General features: G+C 39.6%; 1 protein-coding gene across 2 annotated transcripts in view; it reads right to left on the bottom strand.

Annotated features, from left to right (window-relative positions):
• Positions 1-1,440: 1,440 nt before the first annotated feature.
• The window catches only part of YIF1B (Yip1 interacting factor homolog B, membrane trafficking protein), a 32,622-nt gene continuing 13,522 nt past the window's right edge, over positions 1,441-20,540 (bottom strand). For both annotated transcript variants that reach the window (XM_053721807.1, XM_053721808.1), the window contains exons 6-8: positions 15,866-16,021; positions 2,786-2,879; positions 1,441-2,642 (exon numbers count right to left, since the gene is read on the bottom strand). In XM_053721807.1, the coding sequence (XP_053577782.1) occupies positions 2,487-2,642; positions 2,786-2,879; positions 15,866-16,021 (406 nt within the window). In that variant the 3' untranslated portion in view covers positions 1,441-2,486. The remainder of the gene's footprint in view (positions 2,643-2,785; positions 2,880-15,865; positions 16,022-20,540) is intronic.

Raw genomic sequence — 20,540 nt, 5'->3', positions numbered from 1 at the left:
AGCATTTTCCCATTTGACTTACATTTTTTAGTCGATTGATTCATCTGTTCATGTGATTTTGTTAATTACTGTGAACTACTTGTGACTGATATCATTCAGTGTTTACTCCCAGTAAGTTCCCCATGAGTGAGGTCTCTTAAGCCAGCGCAAAGGTGTTTTTTGTTTTATTTTTTTGATGGGCTAACTAGCGTGCACGCCGTTTCTCCCCTTTTATCTGTGTGTGAGTATTTGTGGTTTGTGTGCTGTATGAGAGTGTGTGTGGTGTGTGTGTGTTATTACCTTTTACATCACCTTAAAGCAGTCTGGTAAGTGTAAACGCTTTACTGGAGCTTAGGGGGGGTAACATATAAGCATCTGATAAGAGTTAATGAAAGGATGATAATGCAGCTGCTTTGAATACAATGGTATTCAAAGCAGCTGCAGGATCACCCTTTCAAATTGTGCTGGGCTCTGTCCTACACCCCCACTAGGAGGTTGATTTCTGCTGCTATTGTTTACATAGCTTTTCTAGAAAATACTGTAGTATTTACATTTTTAGTATAAGTGGTGGTCTCAACAGGAAAAATCAGATATTTCAAATGACAAAATAAAGCTAAATTTAACACACTTTACCCAGTAAAAAAATTGATTTCTAAAGGACAGAGAATTCTACTGTACAATGTTCCTTTACTATTGTCATTGCAGTGTTTGGAAAAAATAGTAACCCCCCCCAATTTTGGTAGTTTATACTCAAGGGTTTTTGTCTGCTGTCAAAAATCTTACATTTTTATTTATTTCGCTTCACCCCTCTTCTAACACTGATATCATTGCACTTAAAAGGGACATTAAACACTAAATACATTTTATAAGCATAGTACTGAGGTTATTACCAGCATCCCTCTAGTCATGGGAGCCACCATAACGGTAGTACTCATGATTAAAAGGTGTTAAGGGACACTGAACACAATTTTTTTTCTTTCGTGATTCAGATAGAGCATGAAATTTTAATTAACTTTCTAATTTACTCCTATTATCAATTTTTCTTTATTTTAAAAGCAGGATTTTAGGTTCAGCACCATGGATAGCGCTTGCTTATTGGAGGCTGACATTTACCCACCAATAAGCAAGCATAACCCAGGTTCTCGGCCAAAAATGGGCCGACTCCTATGCATCACATTCCTGCTTTTTAAATAAAGATAGCAAGATAAAGAAAAATTGATAATAGGAGTAAATTAGAAAGTTGATTAAAACTGCATGCTCTATATGAATCATGAAAGAAAAAATTTGGGTTTAGTGTCCCTTTAACTTAACCAGAAGGAAACAATTAAACGGGGGGTTATAGCACAAGATAATGTGTATGTTTTCTAGACCAGACTACTACTCTACTACATCAAAAAACAAAAACAAAACAACCAACAACAAGACAAAATAATTAATGGAATATAATAAAATAAAAGCTCCTGACGCAATATGTTCAAATTTTATTTGACAGCAGCAACAATTTACAGCTTAAACACAAAATACTTTTTTTAATGTCCACATGCAAAAGTGTAAAAATTACTAGATACTTTGATACGGTTGAACAAAAAGCTTTTAATTTAATGACTATTCAAAATAAAAATTCTAAAAGAAGAAAAAAAAAGAAAAAAAAAAAGATAAAAAAAAAAATGTCAACTTCACATAAGCCAATTAAAATAGTTAATGCATTTCCTCTCTTGCAAATATCTGTTAATCTCAGCTTATTACATGTGATTTTACACAAGTTTTGTGATTGCAGCGCCGCTTTCTGATAAAACAATTGTTGAAGTATCATTATTTGTAAAATAAAAAAAAATCCAATATAATTTATATCACTACAAATAAAATAGGATTATGGTTCTGAAATAGTGACCAGGTGATAGATTTATTAAAGGGCACATACATCTATGTGGAAAATGGAGCATTTGTGAAAGTTTCAGTGGTGTGCAGCTGCAATTCTGAGCAAGGAATAACATTTGAATCCCACTGCCGACACCAACTGTTTATTGTTCATAGCAATAAACAATTAGTTAATATACTAAACTAGGCAAGTTCAATTGTAGGCTATTTTTTATTTGTGGACAGTTCCCTTATTTTGGGACTTGTTTAAGATCCCAATCTCAGTATGCTACAATTATGACAGTATGGGACATAAAATGTTTTATGATTAAGATGTACAATGCAAATGTTAATACATAAAAGTATAGTATCCACAAAGTGGACATCCAAACCTAAGAGTGGCCAATCCAAAGGGCACTCATTTAATCCGGGTGGGAGAATGATGAATGTTTTAAATTCTTTAAAAAATAAAAATAAAAGGTCTGTAGAGATAATGATGAAGGATTTCCCAGAGTTTATCAACAGAAGGTGGAGAAACAGCATCACTGCATATGGTAAAATTACACAGAGATTTTCTGCAATAGGCAGGAGGTTCAAATGCGTATCGGTCTTCTGTGGTGAAAAGCAGACTGGATATGGAAACCTGGGCCTCATCTCACAAGGTGATAGGTCAACCAGTACATAAAGATAGGCTGCACGGCAGCTATAGCCATAGTGAGGTACATGCGCAGCTGGTTCCTGGCACCTCTTACAAGAACACCTTGAGCTGCTGCCTCGGACAGGATTTTTAATCGCAGGGTGCGAATCTGGAGAGGGAAAAATAAGCAGTTACTGAAATTTACTAAGTCTCTGTTGCTGGAAAAAGGAGGATGACAGAGCTAGGGAAAAAAAAACTGAGAATGGGGCCAACAATAATCTTGAATGAAGCTAAAATTAGCACCACACTTACCATAAAAACTACAATGCAGATACAGAACCAGCTGAGGACAAAATAGTAAACAGTCTTCCCAAAGAGGAGGCCAGAGAGCACACCCGCAATCATCCTGTGGGGATAACAGATATGAGATGTGTACCTAGTAGAGTTACACTACAAGTAAATGTGTCAATAGTAGAAGCTAGAGGGAGCAGGGTCACAAGGAATAACAGGAAGGAGCTTGTTGGTGTTACATGGAGCAGTAGTAGTTTAGGGGAAGGTTATACAAAAGTAAGAAGGTGGTCACATGGCGCACCGGTAAAAGCTAGAGGGCATAGGTTGTGCAAAGCACTAAAGGAGGAGCTAGGAGGCGGCGGCGGCTATAACCAGTACCAAAGTAGAGCTATAGGTAGTGGGTCACATGGAACTTCAGGGAAAGCTAGAAAATGAAATTTATTCTTACCTGATAAATTTGTTTCTTTTACGATACGTTGAGTCCACGGATTTCATCCTTACTTGTGGGATATCGCCTCCTGGTCAGCAGGAGGAGGCGCAGAGCTGGATATATATATGTGACTGAAGTTTAACAAAATTAAAGACCTGTCTCAGAAAAACAGGGTGGGCCGTGGACTCATCGTATAAGAAACAAAATTTATCAGGTAAGAATAAATTTCATTTTCTTTTACAAGATACGATGAGTCCACGGATTTCATCCTTACTTGTGGGATATCGCCTCCTGGTCAGCAGGAGGAGGCGCAGAGCTGGATATATATATGTGACTGAAGTTTAACAAAATTAAAGACCTGTCTCAGAAAAACAGGGTGGGCCGTGGACTCATCGTATAAGAAACAAAATTTATCAGGTAAGAATAAATTTCATTTTCTTTTACAAGATACGATGAGTCCACGGATTTCATCCTTACTTGTGGGATACAATACCAAAGCTATAGTACACGGATGAAACGGGAGGGAAAAGACAGGGAACCTAAACGAAAGGTACCACTGCTTGAAGAACTTTCCTCCCAAAAACAGCCTCAGATGAGGCAAAAGTATCGAATTTGTAAAATTTGGAAAAAGTGTGAAGAGACGACCAAGTTGCGGCTTTGCAAATCTGTTCAACAGAAGCATCATTTTTGAATGCCCATGAGGAAGCCACAGCCCTAGTGGAATGAGCCGTAATTCTTTCCAGCAGTCTCATATGCAAAACGGATGACACTCTTCAGCCAAAAGGAAAGAGAGGTAGCCGTAGCTTTCTGACCCCTATGTTTCCCCGAAAAAACGACAAACAAGGAAGACGATTGACGAAAATCCTTAGTCGCCTGTAAGTAGAACTTCAAGGCACGGACCACGTCCAAATTATGTAACAGACGCTCCTTCTTAGAAGAAGGATTAGGACACAAGGAACAACAATTACCTGATTAATATTTTTATTTGAAACAACCTTAGGAAGAAAACCAGGTTTGGTACGTAACACCACCTTATCCGCATGAAAAATAAGATAAGGAGAATCACATTGTAATGCCGAAAGCTCAGAAACTCTGCGAGCAGAAGAAATAGCAACCAAAAATAAAACCTTCCAAGATAACAACTTAATATCTATGGAATGCATAGGTTCAAACGGAAACCCTTGAAGAACAGTAAGGACTAAATTCAAACTCCAAGGAGGAGCAATTGGTCTAAACACAGGCCTGATTCTAGTCAGAGCCTGACAAAAAGACTGAACATCTGGAACATCTGCCAGACGCTTGTGTAGCAAAATAGACAAAGCAGAAATCTGTCCCTTTAAGGAACTTGCTGACAAGCCTTTCTCCAATCCTTCTTGGAGAAAAGACAAAATTCTGGGAATCCGAACCCTACTCCTAGAGTAGTTCTTGGATTCGCACCAATAAAGATATTTACGCCATATCTTATGGTAAATCTTTCTAGTAACAGGCTTACGCGCCTGAATCAAGGTATCAATGACAGAATCCGAGAATCCTCGATTAGATAAGATCAAGCGTTCAATCTCCAAGCAGTTAGCTGCAGAGAAACTAGATTCGGATGATGGAAGGGTCCCTGAATGAGAAGGTCTTTCCTCAATGGAAGCTTCCACGGTGGCTGAGATGACATGTCCACCAGATCGGCATACCAAGTCCTGCGAGGCCAGGCAGGAGCGATGAGGATCAGAAGTCGTCTCCTGTTTGATTCGAGCAATCACCCGAGGAAGGAGAGCAAACGGAGGGAACACATAAGCTAGGTTGAACGAACAAGGCACTGCCAAGGCGTCTATCAGTTCGGCGTGAGGATCCCTGGACCTGGATCCGTATCTCGGAAGTTTGGCATTCTGACGAGATGCCATAAGATCCAACTCCGGTCTGCCCCACTTGAGAATCAGGTTGGCAAATACCTCTGGATGGAGCTCCCATTCCCCCTGTCTGCTCAGAAAATCTGCTTCCCAGTTTTTCACTCCTGGGATGGAGATTGCTGACAGACAACAGGAATGAGCCTCCGCCCACTGAATTATCCTGGCTACTTCTGTCATCGCTAAGGAACTCCTGGTTCCTCCCTGATGATTGATGTAAGCTACAGCCGTGATGTTGTCCGACTGGAATCTAATGAATTTGGCCGAAGCCAACTGAGGCCAAGCCTGAAGCGCATTGAATATTGCTCTCAACTCCAGGATGTTGATGGGAAGTAGAGACTATGATCGAGTCCACACACCCTGAGCCCTCAGGGAGTTCCAGACTGCTCCCCATCCCATCAGGCTGGCGTCCGTTGTCACTATCACCCAAGAGGGTCTGCGGAAGCATGTCCCTTGGGTCTGAGATGAAAACGAGCAAACGGAATGATGTCCATTGCCGCTACCATCAATCCAATTGCCTCCATGCACTGAGCCACTGACGGCCGAGGATTGGACTGAAGGGTTCGGCAGATATTCAGAATCTTTAACTTTCTGACGTCCGTCAAAAAGATCTTCATGGACAGAGAGTCGATTAGGAGTTCCCTAGAAAGGAACCCTGGTCTGTGGAACTAACAAACTCTTTTCTAGATTCACTTTCCACCCGTGAGTCCTTAGAAAGGACAGAACAATGTCGGTATGATACTTTGTTAGCTGATAAGACAATGCCTGGATCAAAATATCGTCCAGATAAGGCGCCACTGCAATGCCCCACGGCCTGAGAACCGCTAGCAGAGACCCCAGAACCTTTGTGAAGATTCTGGGCGCTGTGGCCAGACCGAAAGGAAGAGCCACAAACTGAAAATGTTTGTCCAGAAAGGCAAAACAGAGAAACTTGTGATGATCTTTGTGGATAGGAACATGTAGATATGCATCCTTTAGATCCACGGTAGTCATAAATTGACCCTCCTGGATCAATGGAAGAATGGTACGAATAGTTTCCATCTTGAAAGATGGAACCCTGAGAAACTTGTTTAGACTCTTGAGATCTAAAATGGGTCGGAATGTTCCCTCCTTTTTGGGAACTACAAACAGATTTGAATTAAACCCCTGTGTCAGAACGGGACATATTACTCCCATGGAAAAGAGGTCTCCTACACAACGTAAGAACGCCTCTCTTTTGATCTGGTCTACAGAGAAAATCTTTCTCTGGGGGGAGAATTTCTTAACTCCAACTGATACCCCTGAGACACAATTTCTAGTGTCCAGGGATCCTGAACATCTCTTATACAAGCCTGGACAAAGAGAGAAAGTCTGCCCCCCACTAGATCCGGTCCCGGATCGGGGGCCGACCCTTCATGCTGACTTGGTAGCAGCAGCTGGTTTCTTGGATTGTTTACCTTTGTTCCAAGACTGGTTGGGTCTCCAAGTGGACTTTGTTTGTGAATAATTCCCTTCCTGTTTAGCGGAAGAGGGAACTCCTTTGAAATTTCGAAAGGAATAAAAATTACTCCGTCGCCCTCTCTGTTTGGACTTTTTATCCTGAGGGAGGAGATGACCCTTGCCTCCCGTGATGTCAGAAATAATTTCCTTCAAGTCAGGCCCGAACAGGGTCTTCCCCTTGTAAGGAATAGTCAAAAGCTTAGACTTGGATGACACATCCTCAGACCAAGACTTCAACCATAAAGCCCTGCGCACTAAGATGGCAAAGCCTGAACTCTTAGCCGCCAATATAGTGATCTGCAGAGAAGCATCTGTAATAAACAAATTAGCTAACTTAAGAGCTTTAATCCGATCCTGTATCTCTTCCAGAGGAGTCTCCACTTTAAGAGACTCTTCCAGGGCATCAAACCAATAAGCGGCCGCAGTGGTAACTGTAACAACTGCCGGTTGCAAAAGGAATCCCTGGTGAACATACATCTTTTTAAGGAGACCCTCCAACTTCTTATCCATGGGGTCCTTAAAAGCACAACTATCCTCAATAGGGATAGTAGTCTGTTTGGCCAGGGTAGATATGGCTCCCTCAATCTTGGGAACAGTCTGCCAAGAATCCCTAATAGCATCAGCTATAGGGTACATTTTCTTAAAAATAGGAGAAGGGGAGAATGGAATACCAGGCCTCTCCCATTCTTTAGCAAGTATCTCCGAAGTTCTCTTAGGAACTGGAAAAACATCCGAGTAAGAAGGAACTTCCAAATATTTGTCCAACTTACTCCATTTTTCTGGAGGGACCACTATTGAGTCACAATCATTCAGACAAAGGTGTTCAAGCTTAAACCTGAAGGATACTTCAGAGTCAGTCATGGGCAAGGCGCTCCCGTTCACTGGGGGTGGGGACGTCCTCAATCACCATCAGAGAATCAGAGGCTGAATTGACCACACAATGGTCTCTTCTTGAGTGCTTGCTGTGCGATATATTTGGAAAATTAGATAACGCATCAGAAAGAGTAGAAGACATCACTTCAGCAATGTCTTTTAAAGTAAGGGCTAGATTTATTAAGCCCCTACGGCAGCAAGTTCTCTCAAGAACTTGCTCGCCGTGATTTATCAAGCAGCGGTCACCAGACCGCTGCTTCCCTAACATCTACGCCACCTCTATTGTGGCGAAATTCAATCTCCTCGGTCGAGTCCGACCGAGGAGATTGACAGCTCCTGCCCGTGCGTGATTGGCTGTGCGCGGGCAGGATTGCACGCGAGCGCAAAATTGCGCTTGTGTGCAATGTTAATTACCTGTGGGTAATTTCGCCCCGCAACAGGCGAGCTGAGGCGTACAGGGGCGCGTATACGCGCCCCTGTACGCCTCAGCGTTGATAAATCTAGCCCTAAATGTGACAGAAACTGGCAAAATACCTGGCACCGCTTGAACGGGAGTTAAAGGCTGTGACGCTTGGGTGGGGAGAAAGCCGCGGCATACTCTGCATCTCATCTGTAGACTCTTGAGAAGCATCCGCTTTAGGCAACGATGTATCATAAAAAATTTGGTCTTTATAATGTAAAGCCCTCTGAACACATGAAGGGCAAAAAGTAACAGGAGGTTCCACAGGGGCATTCAAGCACATGGGACCGTTTGAATTACATCTGAATCCATTATTTGACAGAAAAAACAGAAGCAACAACTTGTCTCTGTAAACCCCCCCCCCCAAAAAAAAAAAAACACCTTTAAATTTTTATTATAATCTTTAAAAACTGCCCAAATAATGACTCCAGAAAATATGGAAAATGTCTGTTATATCAAAATACAATAACAGTGAAAACTTCAGACACTCACGGAAAAGACACTGGCACCTCGCCTCAGCAGCTCTGCTAAGGCGCCTACCTGCCCCCTCAATCGACCAACAGTCAATCCGCCACTAAATTCAGCTCCGGATCAGCACTACGACGCTGCAAACCGCTTGCTTCTAACCCATGCGGTTGCAGCGTTTCACTATCACCAAGCAATACACCGGGACTTCCGGAAATGGGAGCCGCACGGCAAAACTACAGCCCCAGCGTGCCAAGGAAGTCCCGCCTATCGTGGGCGCGATTGAAGACCATAGCAAGTAGTGATACGGCCATATTGTCAGACCGGGCCAGAATGTAATAAAGCCCATGCGGTCGTGACGGCTCCGTAATAGGAAATCACAGAAACAAGTCTTAAATGTAAACCGGATGGTTCCGGTAATAAAGAGACACATAACATCCCCAGCGTCAGCCAAAGAAACCCCCTTGAGCCATACAAAGCACTTAACATGAGCCCAATAAATATGTTATCTAAAGTAACACGCAGCTTTAGGGAGAACAAATATCAGAGTGGGTGCTACTTAACCCTAAGAGAACCCACAGGCTATGGACAAGGAGCCCTGTGAGAGTCCATGATCTGTCCAGCAGAATAAAAGCGCACAGCCATGTCTGAGATATTTTATCCCCAGAAAAAGACTGCACTTACCTCAATGCTGCATAACAGCATGAAGACGTCCCACAGTGTCAAGAGGTCTTCTCCCTCCAGCAGTTCTGTGGAAACAGAAGGGCCTTAGTTACTATATGCTAAGACCATATTCCAGAAGGGCAGCACAAGTATGGGAGGCGCAGTGAGGCTAAAACCCCACCAGTTCCCACTGCTCTAAAGCCACCTGTAGCTCTACTCTAGAGGTTGACAAGGAATACGGCTACATCCTATAGTAAAATAGTACACTTTGGCACCATTTTAAAAATAATAAACTCTTGATTGAAGAATCTAAACTAACACCTCACTTTACCTCTTCCTATCACTAATACAGGCAAAGAGAATGACTGGGGTGGGAGGGAATGGAGGAGCTATATATACACAGCTCTGCTGTGGTGCTCTTTGCCTTCTCCTGCTGACCAGGAGGCGATATCACACAAGTAAGGATGAAATCCGTGGACTCATTGTATCTTGTAAAAGAAAGAGAAGGTTACAGAGAGGGTGCAGTTCACACAAACCACCATGAACCTAGAGAGAAATGACTGCACAGAGCACCAGCTAGAGGAGCCGCCCAGGGCGCCAGAGACAAGCTAGAGGGTGTGGGTCACATAGGCCGCAGGGATGCACAGAGCACCAGTCACAAGCTAGAGGATGTGGGGTCACATAGGGCGCCAGAGACAAGCTAGAGGGTGTGGGTCACATAGTGCGCTGGGTTGCACAGAGCGCCAGTCACAACCTAGAAGGTGTGGGTCACATAGGGCGTGGGATTGCACAGCGCGCCAGACACAACCTAGAGGGTGTGGGTCACATAGGCCGTAGGGATGCACAGAGCACCAGTCACAAGCTAGAGGATGTGGGGTCACATAGGGCGCCAGTCACAACCTAGAGGATGTGGGGTCACATAGGGCGCCAGTCACAACCTAGAGGGTGTGGGTCACATAGAGCGCAGGGTTTCCCAGAGCGCCAGTCACAACCTAGAGGATGTGGGTCACAGAGCGCGGGGTTGCACAGAGCGCCAGTCACAAGCTAGAGGGTGTGGGGTTACACAGAGCGCCAGTCACAAGCTAGAGGGTGTGGGGTTGCACAGAGCGCTATGAGTAAAGTAAAGGGAGGTGATCATAAAGAGCGTCATGGGAACCCTAGAGGTGGTTATATGAACTAAAAGCTGGAAAAGAACCAACCAAAGTGGGGGTTTAACAATAAGCACTCTCCCCTATTTAATATGTATAAATGTTAATGATTAAAACCGTAAAGCTTTAATAGTAGTAAGTTAAAATTAAAAAGAGAATGGACATTCTCAAAAAGTACCTTAGAAGCCAATTGAGCTAAAAATTATAAAAAATTGAGGAACAAAATATTGAATATTGTGTATTTTGACTTTAATTTCTCCTATAGTACATTGTTTGAAAGTATATATTCATTTATAGGTACCCTTAAGGAGCGGTGCTTAAGCATAAAAATAATTACTACTAAATGGGCATAAATCACTGGTGTGTGAGTTATGTCAGAAAGATATGCTTCCCTGCACCGATTTTAATTGAGTCGCAATATAATACTGTTGGCAGAAAAAAAATATAAAAAATAACTTTTATTAATATTTATTTAAGAGACAGCTTGTATTATCTGGTGATCTGCTGCCCTCACAAAAAAATAAACACTCTTCCGCTAGACTGATTTTAATTTTGAACGAACTTATGGCGGTATTAATATAAGATCTATAAAGTTGCACTGTTATATTTGCTTGTTTGTTGATATTGTACTTATTTTGTGTTTGATTTACTTGGCCTTACGTATGGCTTGTTTTAAAAGTACAAATTAGCTATCAATATCTGCTATCTGTTAGGGTTACACCTCTTTAATTATCGCTTTATAGACCTCTGTTCTTCTATATTTGCTTGAAGTATGCTAGTGGCAAACTAAGGGTATAATTGTTATAGTTAGGTTAGCAATTTTGTTGTGAGTGGGATTTTACTGTTGTTTTGCTTATGCATCCGTTAAAGATGTTCTGGTTAAATCATGATAGGGCAATAGCAATGTTTGGACTTGAAGTTGCTGCTGTCACTTTAATGCATAGCATATTATACAGCTATATTGTATCATTTGAAGCCGTTGAAAATGTTTCCTCTAAATTATAACTGCAATGCTGACCCCTGCTGTTGTAAAAATGAAAACTAGATACATTTTGTTATCGTTATTATACCAACATAATACTAGTTTCAAGTTAAATTATATATTTAGAGGAGAGCTATTAAAATAGGGAACCCCTAACGCGGCGTATGAGGAACCTAGTGGCAGAGTTATCCAAGTCTCTGGATATGGAGAGAGATATATATATATAGATATATATATAGATATATATATATATATATATAGATATATATATATATATATATAGATATATAGATATATATATATATATATATAGATATATATATATAGATATAGATATATATATATAGATATATATATAGATATATATATATATATAGATATATATATATATATATATAGATATATATATAGATATATATATATATATATATATATATATATAGATATATATATATAGATATATAGATATATATATAGATATATATATAGATATATATATATATATATATAGATATATATATATATATATATATATATATATATATATATATATATATATATATATATATATATATATATATATATATATATATATATATATATATATATATATATATATATATGTGAACAACATTACAAACGAACTTTCAAATTATTGCAGCACTGCTGTGGGTTAATGTTAGGGATGCACCGAAATGAAAATTCTGGACCGATACCGAAAATTCAGGATGCCCATGGCCGAAAACCGAAACCAAAATTATTTTTTTCTTTTTTTTAACTACAGTGTGTGTGTAGCTGAGAGAGCTTGTAGGTGGGAAATCTCCAACAAATGAGCGTGGTCACTTGCACCGTAGGGCATGATCTGCAGTGAAACTGGTGGAGCTCTACAAGGGAGAGCGTAGTTATAGCCAGACAACAATATGAGGGGGAAATGTGTTTTATCTTTGGGTGTAGTTATCCGTGCGATAGGCGTGGCATCACCTGAACGTCTCTCATCGTATCTCTGCCTAGTTCCTGGTTTGGGTCTCACACTGACCCGTCAGATTATATGTCCGGAGCCCCAAATGGAGTCTACCTGTCACCTATCATCAGGACCACCGGACTTAGCTACGACCTTACGTGCAAGGGGGTTATACAAAGTTACTATGCTTGTTTGTTTACACTGTCTGGTGGGTGCTCATTTGTACCAACTTTGTGCGAGCTTGGGGCTTATGCATATATAGTGTGCACGCATATTTGCCTCAGGCGATTAGAATGTCTATGCACAAGAGGCTGATGTATGAGCACTGTATATAAGGCTTATACATATTCACTGTGTGTGCTTAGGGCTGTGTCTGATAATATCAAGTGTTTATAAAAATGTTACTTATCCTCCTTTGAAAACTGTATTCAGAACTTTGTTTTTTTTCTTCTAAACAAAAAAAAAGGGGCACTGCTGGTTTCAAATATCATCATGTCATGGTACTTATGTGTGTGCTCTGTGTACCATGCCAGTGCTGTGCTGCTCACCTTATGCTAAGGATAGACATGTAACTCAATAGAACAGGGGAGGGCTGTACATTTTTACCCATTTTGGACCTCATTGGGCAGAAATTGGAATTGCACATTTTCGGCGGCCCAAATTTTGGTGCATCGCTAGTATTATTCTTTATTTAGTTCTGTGTAACAGAATTAGATTTAACCATTTTAGTTATTTTTTTACCAATTGTCAAAATAAACTATAGTCCTAGAAAACTATTAAATGCAAAACAGTAAGTCAAGTTATGAACTCAGACAGCAGCTCTAAGCTGGCATCAAATTTGAAATATGCTACACAATAATTTTACTGAAAATAAAAGGCCAAAAAAACAAAAACCGAAATAACCAAAAATGCAATTTTCGGTGCATCCCTAGTTAATGTCTTTTTAGTCTAACCTCTGTGGGGTAATATGGACTCATTTTACAACCGCTCACTGTCTTCTGCATTAAGCGATAACAGAACAGCATAAAAAAAATCAATCTAGCTTTACATATAACTTTGCAAGACTCTAAGCTACAAATCTAAAGAGATATAAACAAAGGAACAGCTTATTCCCGAAGTTGTAACCTCCCTCTTTCAACAGTGTACTGTATATATTAACTTGCTCTGATGTTATTCAAACCATGTTAAAGTAAATCTGCTAAATAATTGCAGTGTGAGTTACTAAATAAACACAGTGCAACATAGTTACAGTTCAGTGGTAAAACAAATCCAAAGGTTTTCATTTTTACAACAGCAGGGGTCAGCATTGCAGTTATAATTTAGAGGAAACATTTTCAACGGCTTCAAATGATACAATATAGCTGTATAATACGCTATGCATTAAAGTGACAGCAGCAACTTCAAGTCAAGCATTGCTATTGCCCTATCATGATTTAACCAGAACATCTTTAACAGATGCATAAGCAAAACAACAGTAAAATCCCACTCACAACAAAATTGCTAACCTAACTATAACAATTATACACTTAGTTTGCCACTAGCATACTTCAAGCAAATATAGAAGAACAGAGGTCTATAAAGCGATATTTAAAGAGGTGTAACCCTAACAGATAGCAGATATTGATAGCTAATTTGTACTTTTAAAACAAGCCATACGTACGGCCAAGTAAATCAAACACAAAATAAGTACAATATCAACAAACAAGCAAATATAACAGTGCAACTTTATAGATCTTATATTAATACCGCCATAAGTTCGTTCAAAATTAAAATCAATCTAGAGGAAGAGTGTTTTTAAGTTTTTTGTGAGGGCAGCAGATCACCAGATAATACAAGCTGTCTCTTATAAAAAATAACTTATTAATATTTTTTTTTCCTTTCTGCTAACAGCATTATATTGCGACTTATTAATTAAAATCGGTGCAGAGAAGCATATCTTTCTGACATAACTCACACACCAGTGATTTATGCCCATTTAGTAGTAAGCTAAAAAATTAATATGTACAATTACCCCCCCTGTTTCCTGGCCGATATCTGCTGCCGTCGGCATCAGGTGACAGGGGTGAGAGACATAAACAGAATTCTGCTATTAGTAACAAACGCGTTTCGGCCGTCTATGCAACCTTTCTCAATGTTAGCAGTTTGGCAAACCGAAGCCTGGGTGCCATCCGGTTAAGTACACTATGATAGTTTTGTGACCAGCCTATGAAAAGATACCATGCCGTATAAAACTATATGATTAGACCCTATCACTAATATAGAGGATCTTGACACATTATTCTGCTGCCCTAGTACACTAGTTAATTTGACTAGCTTTATATCAGCTTTACGGGATTACATGTCACATAACCACCACTATACGTATCCTTGGGGACCGACTACACTCCAATAGTTTGTATCTGTGGTGGAATACCAATACTGTAATCAGGTCATTAACACAATCATTCTGTCTTTTTTGTACCAATACAAATCGCATATCGGATAGGCAATGTTATTAAGTGGGCGACATAACACACACATATATATATATATATATATTTATATTACACTGACAATCTAGTCAATACAGGGTAATCCACCCACTACCATTGTGAATATGCCACATTGCTGCCCGAATTAACAACTCTCCCGATACAAGCAGTATAATGATACTGCTTGTATCGGGAGAGGTGTTACATATATTAAACGTACTACACAATGGATATCAGATGAAGAATGCATTAAAGTACGTGAGGGGATGATCCGTTTGCGATATTACATACGAATTACGGCTAGGTTACCGGATGTGCCAAAATTGACTTAATATACAATAGATGTCAAACTGATTTGGTCAATGAGTTATGACCTAACACACGCCAGATGTACATGTAAACAAAGCGGGATTACTGTACCGTCTACTTTATGACATCACCCACCATTCATCATCGCTATATCAGTTACCACATGCCCCTACACCATACGGCTAAATGGATCAGATAGATAGAGGAGCTGGGTCGGCCAACGATAGTTCCAATTGGTGGAACAGCCTCTGTAATTTGATTGGTGGATGGGAGGGCGTTGTATGGCATGGTATCTTTTGATAGGCTGATCACAAAACTATCATAGTGTACTTAACCGGGTGGCACCCAGGCTTCGGTTTGCCAAACTGCTAACACTGAGAAAGGCTGCATAGACGGCCAAAACGCGTTTGTTACTAATAGCAGAATTTTATTTATGTCTCTCCCCCCTGTCACCTGATGCCGACAGCAGCAGATATCGGCTAGGAAACAGGGGGGTGATTGTACATATTCATTTTTAGCTTGACTTCTAAGGTACTTTTTGAGAATGTCCATTCTCTCTTTACTTTTAACTTACTACTATTAAAGCTTTACGGTTTTAATCATTAACATTTATACATATTAAATAGGGGAGAGTGCTTATTGTTAAACCCACACTTTGGTTGGTTCTTTTCCAGCTTTTAGTTCATATAATCAGTTATTTTTTGGGGGTAGCACTGGAATTAACTCCATTATTCCCTATATTGCTCTTGGAACTAGTGCCAGCTATATACCATATTTTTTGTATTGTAACCCTAGAGGTGGGTAATTACATGGAACGCCAGAAGCGATCTATAGAGAGGGAGCAATTAGAAGAATAGCTTCAGGTAATAGTCATATGGTCCATACATATATAAAAGTGATCCTGCCAAATATAGCATCAAGGTTATTACTCCCAAACACTGCAGGTTTAACAATTTCGTACTCACCCTACATATTTATATCCAGCAAATGCAATGAGATCCACTGTGGTAAGGTCGGTATTTACCGTCACCAGGTATAAGCTCAGCAATACAGCAAACACTTCGACTATGAGCCATGCAAGGGCTGAGCTGGCTTGCATGCCTAATATTTCCGGGGAAAAGCTAGAACAGAGCAGTAAAATTACAGATTGGAGGTCAATAAAAAGGCAGTTTGTCACATATATATATATATATATACATACACACACACACATACATACATACACACACATATGCAAACTATACCTACAGAGAAAACCCTAAGCATAAGGCTTAGGGGGACATCTAGTGGCAAAGAGATAGAACTACAGGTGGAAATGAACATACATAAAGTTTATTTTGTGATATTTTTGCTGCTACTTTCACTAGACGCTTTGAAAGAAGCAAACGTAAATTTTAACAATTTGAGGAACAACAATATCAATATGGAAACAATGTGCCTGCAACAATTACTCCCCCTTTGGATGCCAGAGACCAATTAATTGCTTCACAATGTGTTAGAGCCCTTTCTGGAATTCATGGTTAATCTTATCTATACCATAATGCAGCCAGACTCTCCTCCTTTTGAAATTAACTGTTATTTCATCATGTCAGGGTCAACAAGAACTCAGTGTAGCTGCAATTTTCAGGATAAAGAGTGTTGTTCCTGACCAGGTGTCTGCAATATTAATGTCAACTTTAAGATTTGGAATTTTTGCAAAGAAACCTTCTGACCTTACATGAAATTTGAAAGTGAAGAGCACTTTTGTGAAATTGTTCCATTAGGTTTATTTTTGTATTTGAACTAGCTAGTGTTGCCTTTTGAAAACTCAACCAGTTAAAATGGTCTGAGCATGCAGGGAGACCAATCCCCTTTATACACACATACAAAAAGTCTCCTTATCTCTGACTGAATACCACCTGTCCGCAGGCCTCCCCCTCACAGGCCAGATATTGAGGATATCTGAACTACAGCACATGTGAAGTAATCAGCCGATTAGTAAACATGGTTATTTTATTTGCTCTCACCTAAGGTAATCCTGAAAATCTGACCTGTTGGGAGGCCTGAAGACAGGTTTCAAAACCAGTGCTGTATACCAAAGCTCAATACTTAGCGAGAACAATTGAAAATTAACATTTTAGTACTTCTCTCTCCTATCCCCAGCTATCCCCAGGCTGTCTGTAGTGGCTTAGAAACAAGTAGAAATTGAATTTATCAATTCTGGTGTAGAATGTCCCTTTAACAAAAAAGGTAACACTAACCCCAGATGGTTTTGGTCTATATATTCTTCTTTTAAAGGGACATGAAGTCCAATTTATTTTTCTATTCATGATTCAGATAGAGAATATACTTTTAAAACAACTTTCCAATTTACTCCTATTATCTAATTTGCTTCATTCTCATGGTATCCTTGCTTAAAGAAACAGCATTGCACATAAGTGATCCAATAATATAAGGCATATATGTGCAGCCATCAATCAGCAGCTACTTTGCCAACCTAGGTATGCTTTTCAACAAAGGATTCCAAGAGAACTAAATAAATTAGATAATAGAAGTACGCTCTCTCTGAATCATGAAAGAAAACAAAAATTGTGTTTCATATCCCTTTAATGAACAGGCAACTATATCCTTCTAGGTACAGTTAACAAGGGGTTATGCTTCGTTATTCCCCTTAGAGACACAAATCACAAAAAGTGACTGGTATTTTTGTCTGGGCTGCACTTTTAGAAAGGACCAGACTGATCTTTCAGTAAAGTCTTTTATAAAAAGGAACAAGTGAGCTAAATGGGGTTTTATGGGACTGTGCCTACCAGGGTGGATACCACTTCATAAACCAGTCTACTTAGTCACAATGAAGAGTCTTTATTGCCTCTCTTATACTCCCAGCAAAGTCTGACTATAAAACACATCTCATGATCCGTTTGGTGCAGCAGCTGATGTTGTACACAATTTTAGCAACTGATTCCCCAACCACCTCCTATTTGCCTTCAAGTGGTTTCTTATTCTTAAGTGACTTAAGATATCGGTCATGTGATTATGTCTTGAAACCGCACAAACACAATGAATAAATGTAATTCCATAAAAGATGTATAATGAGAAAAAAAAACTAAACAAAACTTTGTAATGTATCATTTTATCTAAAGTATTTTGCCGTGTGTCTTTCTTTATTTGTAGAAAATGACAACTGATCAAAATAACAAAAAAAGATGCAGTGTTTTCAGACTTCGAAAACCCGTTTGTCATTATTAAATTCAATACTAATGTTTTAATTTAGCAAAAGTTCAGAAATCAATATTTGGTGGAATAACACTGATTTTTAATCTCAACTTTTTTGCGTCTTTGCATGCTCTCCACTAGTCTTTCACATTGCTGTTAGGTGACTTTATGCCACCCATGGTGCAAACTTTCAAGCAGCTAGTCTTTGTTCGATGGCTTGTGACCAATCCATCTTCATCACATTCCAGAGGTTTTCAATGGGGTTTAGGTCGGGCATGCTTTCCACTAGTCTTTCACATCACTGTTGGGTGACTTTATGCCATCCATGGTGCAAACATTCAAGCAGCTAGTCTTTGTTCGATGGCTTGTGACCAATCCATCTTCATCACATTCCAGAGGTTTTCAATGGGGTTTAGGTCTGGAGATTGGTTAGCCATGACAATGTCTTGATCTGGTGGTCCTCCATCCATACCTTGATTGACCTGGCTGTGTGACAGAGCATTGCGGCTGAAAAAAAAAATCCTCAGAGTTGGGGAACATTGTTAGAGCAGAAGGAAACAAGTTTTCGTCCAGGATAACCTCGTACGTGGCTTGATTCATGCATCCTTCATAAAGATCAATCTTCTCAATAAGCACCCCCCAGATCATCACTGATCCTCCACAGTGGGTGCAAGACACTGTGGCTTGTAGGCCTCTTCAGGTCTCCATAGAAGACCAGGTGTTGGGCAAAGCTGAAAACTGGACTCAGAGTAGATGACCTGGAATCGGCCGGCAGATTTATCTTTGTGATGGACGCATAAATCAAGCCACGTACAAACTTGCTTCCTTCTGCTTTGACAATGTTGCCCAACTCAGAGTATTGTTTTTTCCAGCAGGACAATGCTCCATGCCACACAGCCAGGTAAATCAAGGTGTGGATGGGGACAACCAGATCCTGTCATAGCCAGCCCAATTTCCAGACCTAAACCCCACTGAAAACCTCTGGAATGTGATCAAAAAGGAAGATGGTTGGTCACAAGCCATCAGACAAAGCTGAGCTGCTGATAAATTTTGCGCCAGGAGTGGCATAAAAAAAAGTTACCCAACAGCAATGTGAAAGTCTGGTGGCGATCAGGTCAAGACGCATGAAAGCTGTGAGAAGGTAAAATTAGTATTGTGTTAATTAAAAATTAGTATGAACTTGTTTTCTTTGCAGTATTCTAGGTCTGAAAACACTGCATCTTTTTTGTTATTTTGATCAATTGTCATTTCCTGCAAATAAATGCTCTAAATTACAATATTTTTATTTGGAATTCAGGAGAATGTTGTCAGTAGTTTATAGAATAAAACACAAACGTTTAAATAGTAAAGCCAGAGAAACTGATCATTTTGCAGTGGTCTCTTAATTTGTTCCAGAGGGAGTATGTGTAATAAATATATTCATTCATGTGACATTTCGGAGCACTGTAGCCCTTTCCTCAGACCATGGGGCTCGTCTGAGGAAGAGACTAAAGTGGTATGAAATGTCACTTGAATTAAGACCTTTTGTATTGTATAAGTCCAGTGAGAGCGGATTTTAATAATATATATATATATTTTTTTTTTTTATCAAGAGCTTTTAATGATGTTTTGCAGAAAGATAGATTAATCTTGTTAGAAGATGTACACAAGCAAAAGACAGTGAGAAACAAGCCCACTTTTGTGACTACATTTAGCTCACAATACTACTGTTTGTAAAATATTACGGAATAATCTGCCAATTTTATTGGCCGATGATACTTTGAAGGATAAAATTAGGGAAGGTTGTTTTTGTGTTCCCAAGCGCAATGTAACGATTGGGAACCAAGTATCCCCTTCACTACTTAAGAAACCCAAACCAAAGAGCAGTTGGCTGTCACAGAAAGGGCATTTCAAATGTGGTAACAGTACCTGTAAGGCATACACATTTTTAGAATATGCTTATTCAAGTATGCCATATAATGACAGTGTCACTTTAAATATTAATTAGCCTACAAATTATTTCTAAGGTAAATACATCATGGTAAACATAATATTTTGTACTTCCTATTATGATAGCTATCATTATTTTGGCTATACATGGAATAAATAATAATTTGTGTTTAAAATCATGAGGTGCATACATATATAACTTTAGATATACATGAGGTTGCATTCTAGATTCCTCTCTTACCCACTCTTTTAGGTAATTGGGGCACTTTTGTTGGAAATGTGAAATAAACTTTGACACCAGTTCATTGTACACCATCTCAAATTGACAAGCTAGCTGGGTGTTGTTCCCCACTGCATTAGACATTGGTCAGCTGGATAGGGCTCTAACAACCAATCACTAGTTAGGTAAGCCTATATTAATTTGCATAGTGTTAATGGGCAGCATGCAGTCTATGAGTAAGGCTCCATAGGAGCTGAAACGCGTCAGACCAAGCCCATACCAGTGCTCCTAACATC

The sequence above is a fragment of the Bombina bombina genome, chromosome 7 (assembly GCF_027579735.1).
Source record: "Bombina bombina isolate aBomBom1 chromosome 7, aBomBom1.pri, whole genome shotgun sequence".
Classification (NCBI taxonomy): domain Eukaryota; kingdom Metazoa; phylum Chordata; class Amphibia; order Anura; family Bombinatoridae; genus Bombina; species Bombina bombina.
This window is presented reverse-complemented; position numbering and strand designations above follow the sequence as displayed.